General features: G+C 42.7%; 1 protein-coding gene across 3 annotated transcripts in view; it reads right to left on the reverse strand.

The window, feature by feature from the left end:
• The window catches only part of PAIP1 (poly(A) binding protein interacting protein 1), a 28080-nt gene extending 15084 nt beyond the window's left edge, over positions 1 to 12996 (reverse strand). The window contains exons 1-3 of one of the 3 annotated variants that reach the window (XM_026506924.4): positions 12893 to 12996; positions 11369 to 11538; positions 2911 to 3096 (exon numbers count right to left, since the gene is read on the reverse strand). In XM_026506924.4, the coding sequence (XP_026362709.1) occupies positions 2911 to 3096; positions 11369 to 11467 (285 nt within the window). In that variant the 5' untranslated portion in view covers positions 11468 to 11538; positions 12893 to 12996. Of the gene's footprint in view, positions 1 to 2910; positions 3097 to 11368; positions 11539 to 12124; positions 12643 to 12892 lie in introns of those variants that run through there. The other 2 variants (XM_026506923.4, XM_026506922.4) reach the window with 2 other exon arrangements.
• Between the last annotated feature and the right edge of the window lie 439 nt (positions 12997 to 13435).

Below are 13435 nucleotides of genomic sequence, written 5' to 3' on the forward strand. Positions count from 1 at the left end.
CCTGCACTGAGACCCTTCACTCAACCTCCCTGGGCTTCCATGCGATTCCTAAAAGAGGTGATAAATGGTACCTGGTACAAGAGATTAACACTTAAAGAATACCCCGAACACACTTGGGGTAAAGAGGAAATAAAGATAAGCTACTCCCAAAACTAAGACCATGAAAAAACACTACATATCAAAGACAGTTGATATAGCCAAAACAGTATTCAGGAAGTTTTAACTTAAACTGCAGTTTTTAAAGAATAGTAGAGAACATAGCTCTCTACCTAATATCAGGTAGCACATTAAAAGGTTACAAAGATAGTAGCTAGCCATAGCCTGATGCCTCTCTGACCCTATGCTGGGTCTACTTACAGCTGTGGTAACCTTGGCCAAGTCCCTTAACCTCTGTTAAGATATGTATAAAATATGGGATAAGAGTCATATCTTCAACTATGGAGGATTAAACAAGTTAATTACATGTCAAGTGTTTAACATTACCTAGCATGTAGTAAGTACTTCATAATTATTAGGTCTTTTTATTTCTAATTATTTCTTTGCTTGCAAAGACAACAGACTGGTTTCTCCCGAGATCATTCATGGATGCGTAACTGGTACCACAGAAGACTTGAAATTTAAAATCATCCTTTTCCTATTATGGGCATTGCCTGTTTTCCTTTAGTTTACTTTTTAAAATTATCACAAACTTAAAGACAAGAAGTTCTACAACACTTGTTATTAAAATTTCATTCTTCCCCACTACACCTCAACTTCACTCCCATAGAAAACCATTCTCAATTCTTTCAGCTGAAAAGGTTTCAACCTCTGTATCCCCATACTCGGTGATTTCAGTTTGGACATTATTTCTTACTAGTTTCCCACCATGGACAAGGAATATCCAGCTTTCACCTTGCTTACCCCCACTCCTTTCCACTATTTCCCAATCTTTCCACCTACCAACATGGTCATACAATGATTTGATTAATTTTATGTTTCCATTTACAGCTGGACCATGTAATATACGGATCTCTCCTTCTTTGCACAACTTCGTTTTCCCCAGACTTAAATTTTCTCTACTTTATTCTTCACTTACATCTCATTGATTTACCCCCTAAACTCACAAGTTCCTATGTTTCTTAATACATTCAAACACAGCAATTATGCCCATTTTACCAGGGAATCTTGCCTGGAGCCTTCTGCCCTACTCCAGTGAAGCCTGACAATTGTTTTGGGATCTCCTTTTACTACCATCTAGACAATCCATTTAGCCGCTCCTATAAAACTGTTTTCTAGATTTTATATCTTCATCTGTGGCTTAATTTCCTCTTTTTGGTGGAGTACTTCCCTTCGACAACTTCTCAAGAGGGGTTAAAATAAAACTTCAAAGTGGATACTCAGTGCAAAAAGATGTAGAGGGTCTAGTTTTTTGCTTCGGGTTTTTGTTTTGTTTAAGATTTGAAAGCTATCCTTTTAGTCTCATTCCATTCTTGTCCTAGAGTCTTTCAGAGATTCCACAAGGTCATTCATGGTGATTTTCAACTTTCCCCCTCAACTTTCTGCCCACCTGCTTTCTAGTCTCCAAAGCTGGTACTTTTATCTCCTTTCCTCATCTTGGCCCTGAGTCTTCTGGCTTCATAAAATCCCCTTCACTGTAGCGGTATTGGGTATTTGGGGAGGAACTGAAGTTGAATATGTATGTTTAATCTGCCATTTTTATAACAGGTCTTCTTTTGTTAGTTGCTATGAATAAATTCCCCCAATGAAATTTAAGAACTATTGGTGAATCTGTGTATCACTGACACAGAATATTGATAAATAGGGAGCACATAATGCAAGAACTGGCTTTGAGACAATCACAGAAACTGTAGTTTGTTAGGTTACGGGCCTGAAGAACTAGAACCATGCAGCCTATGAAGAGCTGAAACTGAACAGAAGAGAAATCAGAAAAGCATTAACAATTTCTTCAATTTCTTCTCATATTCAATTGCAATCCATTTAGAGGCCAAAAGTAGGTATCAGGACAAATGGAGTAATTCTATACCCCTAAAATCTCAAGCATGTCCAGAAACCTGAGAGGGTCCAATAACTTTCCAGAACAAGTTGTGAAAGTAATCAAATGAAACACTAGGTAGGATGAAAATCACCTGCCATCATAATACCCTTCCACACATTCCAAATTCAAGTTGCTCTTTCAGCAATGACTTAAAGAACACTTAAGTTTATATTTCTATTTATCTCCTATTGTTTTTGGTCAGTTTCAAACAGTGCTCCCTAAATTTGTCTTCAAAATCCAGTGTTGTCTATTTTCCCCCCTGAAAATAGCATTAATGTGTCACAGACCAATATGCTAGGCTCAAACCTAAATCTTGTGTGAACAATCTAGACTGACATTAGATTTATGGAATTAAGATGTAAATCCTCAGAAATTTAAAATAAATATAGGCATAAATGTTAAGACTCAAGACAGTGTTTTATGGTCTGGCTTTTTTTTTTTTTTTTTTTGGACTCCTTTATGAGGGAAGAAAGTTCTCCCATGACTTTTTTTTTCCTCCCATACTCCAAAAGTGCTATGTAATTTGATACCTAGGAGATGAGAATTGCACTCTTTTTGTGTATTGTTAATTTCAGATCCTGTAAAAACAGCCGGGGATGGAAAAAAGGTATGATACTTACCTGGCCTTCTTCATAAATGCCCAACATTCCTTCCAATTGCCTGTACAGAGCCTTGACTCTCCATTCTGTCTCTAGCCCTAGATCCCCAGCTACAGGAATTTCATACAACAGAGACTTGAAAGCTCCCAGGAACCACAAAGAGTTAAGGAGCATGGAGCCCAGTGAATGTGAACCTGGCGCCCCTGAAGGAGCAACCACCATCCTTGGGCTTCAAGGAACCTGTCTGATGATCACCTGTGCTATCAGCCAACCTACCTGTTGATAGATGAGTTCTACAAGTTCTTGCAAAGCATCATCTGTTGTAACCCAGCCATTCAGGGTCTCTGCAAACTGTTCAATTTCAGTTTCAAAACTGCCAGGCTGCTCTGTAAGATGATTCAAAAAATCCTGAACATAATCTGATAGAGTAGGGTAATCCTCACAACCATCTTCATAGGATTCCTATAGATGAAAAGTTAAAAAAAAAAATGTTTTAATCCATGCAACTGGCTAAAATAAACCCAAGGCAGCTTTAAGGCAAGAAGTCTCTAGTGCAAACAATCCTTCACATGATAAAATTTGTTATTTTCCTCAATAGGATTAAGCCCACTGAATCATTCTTCCTCGCCCAATGGCCAAAGTGTTACACTATAGTAGAAGGACTCCATCTAACTGGGTAGGAAATGGTCTTCTCATTCTGGCAGATTTACAAGACAACAGAAAATCTGAACCAATATTTCACTATAATACCGATATCAAAATTCTGATCTATTTATGGGTATAAGATCAGAGATCAGCTTCAAAGTGGGAAGGAAGAAGGAGCCAGGGATAATAGAAACAAGAATGGCCACAGGTAGCTAACTGTTGAGGCCATGGGGATTCATTATACCCTTCTTCATATTTGCGAATTTCTATATTGGGGGGGGAGCTGGTAAGGCTTGTCATTTATTAATCCCCAAGGACAGTGAAATATACATAGTGAAGTGACTATAAAATTTTCACCATGGTATACTGCGGCAGACTCTGGCTGTTATATCAAGCCTTCCAGCCAACCTTGATTGTAGTAGTTTCCAACTAATGCTCTACCACTATCACCTTTGATAGTTCCCAGTCTTTTAATTAATGGCTGGAGGCTGAACAGGGGAGTACTGCAAAAAGTATCAGATTATCAACCCTTAGACTTGCAATGCCTGGAATACTAACCAAAGCATTCTGAAATTTACTTAAGAGTTATGATCTAATAATAACTATATTATTGATGAAAGTTACTCTTTTCCAAAGGAGTCAAATGAGAAACCACAGGAAAAAATTATGACCATAATATAGAAGCATCTTATGAAGGGGTTAAGTTCTAAAGCCAGTGAGTGCATAAAGAAAAAATAAAATCACACGCAGTCCAAATTCCGCTTAAGAAAGCTCCATGTTGGATGAATACACAATCTTAGTAGAAAGGCTAATCCAGCTATTTGGTCCTATACTGTTGGTGCTGACCACAATTTTTTCAGCTGACCACCACTTAGAGGCCATGTTACACAGTTTTTAATATGTTTCCAGATACTCAAGTGATACTACTTACCATGACGAGCTGCATGTATTATCAGTGGCACTAAGGAAGTAAGACCAACTGCAGGAAGAGCAGATTCCTATGCCCCTATCATGCTCACAGTGTTTGCTGAGCAGAACAGGCGAACGGACAGATTCAATGTCTGAGCTCAAAACTGAATCCAAATTAAATGACTCCACTCTAGCGGCGCCTGGTTGGCTCAGCTGGTAGAGCAAGGGACTCTTGATTTCAGAGTCATGGGTTCGAGCCCTACATTGGCTACAGAGATTACTTAAAAATAAATCAAAAATTTTTAAAGTGACACTAAAAATAAATAAACATTGACAAAATTCAAATTTATTCGTCATAAACATTGCAGCTGCGTGATGGAGGATTAAATGAGTTAATGAGTAAACGCCCCCGGACCAGTGACTAGCACACAGTAAGGCATTAAGTAAGCAAATTTTTACATTTCTAGGAAAATACTAAAACATATTCCAATGCCATAGTTGTATTCTCATACCTAAAGGATCATACCTAAAAGCATCTAAAGAACACAATGATAAAAAGCTATGCTTCTTGGTATGTAGGATGATACTCTGATTAATAAGCTAATAGCCACCAATTGCATGTATAATATATGACAGACACTTTAAGAGCTCTGCAAGGCTGTCTCAATCCCAAAAAGCTTTGAAGTAAGCATTGCTGTTCCCTGTGCACAGATGGAAGAAATGAGCATAGAGCAGTTAAGTCACTTTGGTTATTCATTCAAAACCCTTTGTTGAGCACCTACTCAGTGCCAAATACTGTTCTAGGTGCTGGGTACAGTCTTGGCATGAATAAAGGAGACAAAGCCTTCCTCCAGTGGAGCTCATCTTCCATCACAAAAGACATCATTCAGATGTTAGGATATATTTACTATGAAAAAAAAATGGGCTGAAACTAATGTAACACTGTATGTTAACTATACTGGAATTAAAATTTTAAAAAATAAGAACAGAGGGACGCCTGGGTGGCTTAGTCGGTTAAGCGTCTGCCTTCGGCTCAAGTCATGATCCCAGGGTCCTGGGATCGAAGGTGCTGGGCTCTCTTCTCCCTCTCCCTCTGTGATCGCTCTCGCTCTCAAATAAATACAATCTTAAAAAAAAATAACAGAAAAAAATGGGAAGAATTCTGAAGAGTTAACATCTAATCTGAGAAAAAAAGAAAAAAAGAAAACCAAAAAACCTAGCCATACAAATATCTGAGGAAAGAGATTCTATGTAGAAGGCTCAAGAAGCATGTAGGCCCCAAGGAGATAGGTGCTTACTGGACACCCGAGAAAGAAAAGCCAGAACAGAGAAACTGAAGATGGGGTGACAGCTAACAAGATCAATAATGCAGATGGGGAAATTGTGTAGGGTCTTGGGGACTACAGGGAGACTGGCTTGAAAGCCAGTGGGAAAACCATCAGGCAAAGGCACAGCAGCTAGGGTATGAACGAGGAAGGACCATGCACTAACTTAAGTAATTTGTGCAGTCACACAGCTAGTTAGAAGAACTGAGCACAGAACAAACCCTGTACTTCTAACCTTTATGCTATACTCCCAAGTAACTGACAAAGGCCTATAACCCAACCTGTTCATTTGTACGAAAATACTCATTGCTAAAAGTCCATCTCACAATCTATCAAAGAACTGGTTAAATATACCACCTTATATCCACATAATGGCTCATACAGCCACCTGACAAGATATATTTGTATCAGTATAGAAATCACCAATATATTAAACGAAAAAAACACAGAACCATATTTTAGTACAGTTTAATTTTAAGAGATTTATAGACCACGAAAAGCTCTGGAAAGACAGACAAGGGATAAAAGTAGTTAGCTCTGGAGTAAATATATGCTCATACTATGAATACTGACCATTTTTTATAAAATTGCGAAACCAGTTAAGCATTATAAATGCATACATTAAATACACTTTAATAGGGGCAATTGGGTGGCTCAGTCATTAAGCATCTGCCTTCAGCTCAGGTCATGATCCCAGAATCCCAGGATCGAGCCCCGCATTGGGTTTCCCGCTCAGCAGGAAGCCTGCTTCTCTCTCTCCCACTCCCCCTGCTTGTGTTTCCTCTCTCACTGTCAAATAAATAAAATCTTTAAAATAAATAAATAAATACACTTTAATATCAGCCACATACATGTGAGTTTTACAATTAAAAACAAGATTTTAATATGTAGTTTTACAGACTTGTAGTGTCCCTACTAATGACAGAGAAAAGCAGGAACCCTACAGGTCCCAGCTAAAGGTATTAATTTCTGGTTTCTATCAAATGTCATTCTTCTGTGTGGCAAAAATGCAGTCTGGAACACTGATTTCCAGTCTTTTCAGTAAGACCCAACTCTCTTTTAAGAAAATTTGAAGTCTGGGGGAGCCTATGTGGCTCAGTTGGTTAAGCATCAGACTCTTGATTTTGGCTCAGGTCATTATCTCAGGCTTATGAGATAGAGCCCCGTGCTGGGCTCCCTGCTCAGCGGGGCATCTGCTGGAGATTCTCTCTCCCTCTGCCCCTCCCCCTGCTCACACACGCACACATGTGCATGTTCTCTAAAATAAATCTTTAAAAAGATAAGAAAATCTGAAGTCTGAATAAAAAAGGAAAGTAGAGCTGCTCTGATTATAAGAATTACAGGGGATTGATTAAGGAGGTGCCTGGCTGGCTCAGTCAGTAGAGCAAGTGACTCAATCTCAGGGTGGTGAGTTCAAGCCCCACTTTGGGTGTAGAGATTACTAAAAATAAACAACTACAGGGGACTGATCAGAGCCGGTTGTTACAAGCAAAAAAGGAAGCACAGCATATTGTGCACAGACGAGAACTCAAACATGTTTATTTTTCTAGTATCAGATTTTTTTCAAGTACAAATTTTGTCAGTCTTCGAAGTGGAGTTAGATGGCTTGCAGGCTGAGGAATATTTAAAGTTTTACATATTTTTCTTACAATTCTAACAAAACATTAGGAGGGACATCAGATAGAAAATGTACTTTTCATGGAAGATACTCTGAATGCATGGCTAGAGACAAAACCCTAATCCAAAGCAGCAGAATAAAAGGAAACTGATCAGACACTTCATGCTGGAATAATCAAGACTACTTTAGTTAACTGGATTGAAGGGGGCAAGAGTGTGAAATAAATGTGAGTCAATATACCGTTTTTAGCCTGAGCAGCTAGAACATAAAAAAATAAGAAGAGGTTTGCAGAAGATAAATTCTTTTTTATACTTGAGTTTCAATGGGAGATCCTCATGAACAAGTCAAAACAAATGGAAACACAAGCCAGGAGTTCAAAGGGAGAATTAGATTTCAGATATCAGTAGACAGGTGGGCAATGGTCAGATTCTAGGCGATAGGTAGGATAACCGACGCAGGTAATGAAATGGAAAAAAGAGAACCCCAGGGACTATAGTCTGAGGGAAGAAGGAATGACCCGCAGGTTAGAAGGATGAAGTACCACCACAATGCCCAAAGGAAAAGTACAGAAAAGGTGTTCATAGAAGCAAATGCTACAAAATAATTTTACACGTTGAAATCTGAAAGAACAATGGTTACAGTCCCAGGAGTGAAAGACTATGCACAGAGAGGAAAAAATTAGAATTAGTATCTTAACTATTCAGTTCTTATAAAGAGAAACTTCTAGAAGACTGAAAAGGTACCCTTTGCCCCTAGCACAGAACCTGACACACTGGGACTTGTTAAACTGCACAGATCATACTGTAGTTAAAGTCTACTAGGATGAGGGTTAAGAGGACAGTAGATTTTTCAGATCCAAAGAGCACCAGTAAAGGTCACAAAAAATAGTATCAATTCAATTAGGGGGATCAGTCAGCAGAGGTTTGAACAGTGAGAAGTAAATACTGACAGTGAATACTTTCACATTTTGGAGAACATCACTATTGAAAGGCAGAAGACAAACAGGCAGTAACTTGAGGGGAACGTTCTTAGAAAAAAGCTGGGATTTTGTGTGTGTGTGTGCAGTGGGGGGATTTTTGTCTCTTAATAAATGCCATTTTTTTTAAAGACGTTATTTATTCATTTGACAGACAGAGAGATCACAAGCAGAGGGAGCAGCAGCAGGAGAAGTAGGCTCCCCGCAGAGCAGGGAGACTGATGTGGGGCTCAATCCCAGGACCCTGGGATCATGACCTGAGCTGAAGGCAGACGCTTAACTGACTGAGCCACCCAGCCGCCCCTTAATAAATGCTTTATGAATTCCTGTGTAGAATTTTTGGTTCTTGTAAGTGAGCTGTGATTAAATATTCAAGATGTAATGGTTTATCATCAGAGCAGAAGCAATGGGCAGGAGTAGATATAGCAACTCCCTGGTAAGAAGCCACGGAAAGCGAGAAATTCTAGCAGTGGGATTAGAGGAAGGACCCTAAGATAAAAGGGTTCAGAATTTTGGAAGGGTGAAGAAAGCATAACAAAAGACTATCAAAGGTTTTTTAGAAAAAAGCATGAATTCTTGCGGCGCCTGGTGGCACAGTTAGTTAAGCGGCCAACTCTTGGTTTCAGCTCGGGTCATCATCTCTAGGTGGTGAGGTTGAGCCCTGCCTTGGGCTCTGCCCTCAGTGCGGAGTCTACTTGGAACTCTCTCACTCTCTGCCCCTCCACCCAATACTCACTCTCACTAGCTCTCTCGAATAAATCTTTAAAAAAAAGCACAAACTCTTGCGAACAGATCCAGCTCAAAGATACCCAGACTTTCTTGCATATAAAAGCAAACTCAGGCATTTTTGTCCATTTTGTTTACTGCTGTATCCTGGGCTCCAGAGCAGTGTTCACTTACTTTGAGCCGCTGTCCTCTGTTAGGCATTCCTTGATATCCTCAATTAGACAGCTGCTTCTATGTTCAGTCTGCCAGAGCAGATTGCAGACTGGGAGTCCACGGCTCATGTGTGGCCTACAAGTGTATCTTCTTTGGCCCTGGTGGGTTTTTTTGGGGGGAGGGTGCTTTTAATAAGCTACCAACACTTAAATAGATGTTGTAAATCTGTGTTTTCTGGTTTCTCTTGAAATCCTAAATCCTAATATGTGGTTGTACCAGGCTACTACTTTATTTACTTATTGAGAAAGAAGAGGAGCCTGCTCTGGCAGACTGAACATAGAAGCCCAGGAGTCACTTGAACTATGTAGAACTATGTAAACTAGCTGGTACAGAACTCTGAAAAAAATTGCATCCCTCCTATCACAAAATGGCCCAAGTGAACAGGGAGACAAACAGAAAAGTTTTGTGGCTGTTTGAAAGTAAGTACTCTTTACTAGTTTATTCAACTACTCACAGCTCTCTAATCATTCCTTTCCTGAGCCAAATACAACTTTTTTGCAAGAACCCAAGCTGTCCTCACTTCTACTTTACATGACTGACAGCCCTTTTCACCCCAGATCAACTGCTCTTCCTGCTTGCCTATACTTTCCCCTTCCCAGCCCCAAAGCTTTTTCCTACCACAGTCTAAGATGCATGGAATTTCTGAAACATGAAACAGTTTTTCCATTCCTTTCCTACCAAAAAATGGAAGGAAAGAACTGGCCCCCACTCCCCAGGGAAGTAACAAAACGGGTGTACCACCGTTAATTAACAAGTAAATACAAATTAAAAGCAGAAGTAGATATCACCCACCAAAATGGCTAAACTTAACAGAAAATTCCAAATGCTGACAAGGAAGCAGAGCAATTGGGAATCACACACTACTCAGAGTGTGCACTAAACAGTCTCTTTGGAAAACTATTTGGCAGTCTCTATTAAAGTTGACTACCAGGGCATCTTGACTTCAAGCCCCACATTAGGTATAGAGATTATTTAAAAGTAAAATCTTTGGTGGGGCGGGGGGAGAAGAGTTGGCTACCCCATGTCCTTGTAATTCCATCCTAGGTACGTCCCCAACAGAAACAAGGGCAAATATCCACCAAGACATGGATAAACAGTCTAGCAGCCCTACTCACAAAAGCCCCAAAGTGGAAACTACTCAAATGTTTATCAAGAGACAAAGCAGAAGACAAAAAAAAAAAAAAAAAAAGACAAATGGGACTGTGGGATATTCACACAATGGAATGCTAGGAGAATAAGTTACCTTCAACTATGAGCTACAACATGGATTAATTTAAATGCTGAATAAAAGCGTGAAACAAAGATATTCGGTAGGACTCCAATTATACGAACTTTGAAAACAGGCAAAACGTTAAGTCAAAATAGTAATTAACCTAGGAGAGCAGTAATGATTAAAAGGGGCTGGAAGTAGTTCTGGGAATGTAGATGATATTTCTTGATTTCGATGCTGGCTGCCTGAGGGTTCATTTCATGAAACTTTGAGCTAACCTTTATGTACACTATTCTGTGTTAAAGATCAATAAAACTAAGAAATTAGGAAACATAAGACTTCTGCTAAAGTGTCACCATTTCCTTAACCCTCTAATGGTTCCTGCCCCACTTATATACAATTAATTGCTATGCATTTACCCGGGACATATTTCTTTCTATATATCCCAATTGTGCTTTGTATTTTCTCCCACTTAAGAAAAATGTCATCAATTTTTTTAAGTTCTTAAATTGACAAAGATGAATCTGAAAGTTTAAAAGTTCTTCGGACCAGTGTAAACACTTTATCAAAACCCCTTACGTTTCTTCGTAACAGTAGTTAATTAGAACCAGAAACACTTCTGTTTTAACAGAGCCCAGATGTGTAACATTCAAAAGCCTACCTCAAATTAGTCTGCAGCAAAACCATGGTTTAATTTACCCTAAAACTACCAATCAGCTATCTTGCTAAAATCAAATTTAAAAATCACCTTTGCCAGGCCATTATTCTACAGATTGTCCATTAAGTCTGAACACAAACTTTAGTTTTATATATTGAAAGTGCCCTCAACTATACTCTGTATTAGCCTAGAAATACTCTATAGATACTGGGAATACAGCAGTAAAAAGAGACAAGGTCTACTCTCAATTTACATTCTGATATTCAGAATGTACAGAACATGGTAACTACAAAATATATTCCTGAATCAGTTTTGTCTCATGAGTTCAAAGAATTCGTAATAAAATGTTTTTATGTGTAGTAGAAAGCACCAGCATACTGACTGATGAAATACATTAATAACCACATTATCCCAGTAATACTAACTCAGAATTGTAGTAAAAAAGCCTACTTACTGTATAATTAGAAGAATAACCTGATGGGTAAAATTCAGGAGCATTCGCAGACAGCTTAGACATTAATACAGGAGCCACAACCACCTGGGGTTTAGCCATTGCTGACTCCAAGTTCTGCTGTGGGATATTATCCTGTGAACTAGGTGGAGCTCTCAGGGGCCTCGTTTGTTCTGAGAAAGGAAAAACGAGGGGTTAGACGCATTCATTCCTTTGTATAGCAACTTATTATCTACTGAGAAACCAAATGAGAAGGGCTGGTTTTTAAGAGTTAAACAAGAACGGTCACGAATTTTAAGGTTAACGCCAGGATATATACAGAGAGCCTGCAAAAAGGAACAATAGACTTGCTTTAGCTCATTTATGGCCATACCTGCCTCCTAAATAAATGCTTGAGGGCTTGCTTTTCTTATTTTCTTTCTTAAGGAGTCGGTTAAAAAGAGGTGGTTGCTCGCCTAAGGTCTCCCTTTCCAGGGCTGGGAGGGGAGGCGATTTTTACTTCCTCCCCGGACGGCAGAACTCGGAGACCGCGCACGGGGCCCCTCCCCCAGCCGGGGCGCACAAAGGATTCCTGCAGCCACCTTCCAAACCCCGTTCCGGGCCCGTCCCCACCCCGTTAACAACCGGGCCCCTAAGGGGAATGCTTTCGGGGAACGGGGGTGGGGGAGAGAGGAAACAGCGCGCCGCCTTGGGCGCGCGCGGAGGGCCGTGGGGAAGCGTTGGCCCAGGAGGACGGGGTCCCCTAGAGCGGCTCCGTACCTGGGAGCGCCCCGGGCCGGGGAGGCCTCTGGGGGCCGGCGGGGACCTCGCACTGGGCCCCTGGCGGCGGGGCCGTCCTGGGCTGGCGCAGCGGCGGCGGCTGCAGGAAGCCCGGGGCTTTGGGCTGCGGCGGCTGCTGGTGCCGCGGCCGCTCAGCAGGCCCCGCTCCGTTCGGGAAACCGCCGCCCTCAGGCCCGCCCCCTCCGCGGCCCAGGCCCCGGCTCCGGCCCCGACCAGCACCTGGGGCCCGATCGAAACCGTCCGACATGCTCCTCCTCCTCCTCCGCCGGGGGCCGCTGCCGCTGCGCTCGGGAGAGGACGCGGGGGGGGGGGGGCGGGGGGAGGCGCCGCGGGCCGGCTCTCGCCGCCGCGCTCACTCGGCCCTCATGGAGGAGGAGGGCGGCGGGTCCCTGCTTGGCTCCTCAGCGCTTCGGGCGGAGCGGACCGCAGCTGGAGCACCCGCCGAACCCGCCGCCTCAGAGCGCCCGCCCCCCGCGGCTGCCCTCGGCTTTTCGATTCTCCCCAAAACCCTGCTCCCCCGCCTTCGGCGCGGCGGGGGCGAAGGCGGGTCACAGCGGCCCCCCGCGGCCCGGAGGCCCCGGGCGCGCCCGCCGCGTCTGTCCCAGTTCGCGGCCGGCTGGGAGCCGCGGCCCAGCAGGCTGCCCCGGGAGCGGCGTCCCGACCACCAGACAGCCCTGCTTGCCGTGGGGGCCGGGCGGGAGCATCTCGTTCCCCGCGGCCGTGCGGAGGTCAGAGAGGGGCGCTTACCCCAGGCGGGCCCGACCTACGCGGTGGTTCTCAGGAGAGAAGTGCGAGACTGACGGTTGATGCCAGGAAAATAAAAATACGGGGGGAGGGGGCGTGGAGGCAGCGCCAGGGTTCGCGGACGCGCACCTCCGTGGGCGCGCAGGTGTGTTCAATGACCCGGTGCCGGCCCGCGGGAGGACTGGTCCGGAAGGAGGGCTCCGGGGAAGCTCTGCCACCTGCCTGGTTGGCCGCGGCGAGGGGAAGGAGGAACGCAGTCAAAATGCACTCCCCTCGCCCCCGCCCCTTTCAGTTCACAGCAGGTTTTACCCTAGTAGGTCGTACCTACGGTGCCCAGGCTTCAGTCTTCTCCCTTTCCTCCTCGCGTCCAGAGATGTTCAGAAAATGCACTACCTTTCAATGAAATTCCCCTCTTTTTCGTCGTCTACGAGTTCTGTCCAATAAAAATATAGTGTGAGCACAAATGCAAGCTGCTTATGTAATTACACATTTTCTAGAAGCCACATTAACGAGTAAAAAGAAACAGGTGAAATTATTTTAATGACT

Source organism: Ursus arctos, unplaced genomic scaffold, assembly GCF_023065955.2.
Source record: "Ursus arctos isolate Adak ecotype North America unplaced genomic scaffold, UrsArc2.0 scaffold_15, whole genome shotgun sequence".
Taxonomy (NCBI): domain Eukaryota; kingdom Metazoa; phylum Chordata; class Mammalia; order Carnivora; family Ursidae; genus Ursus; species Ursus arctos.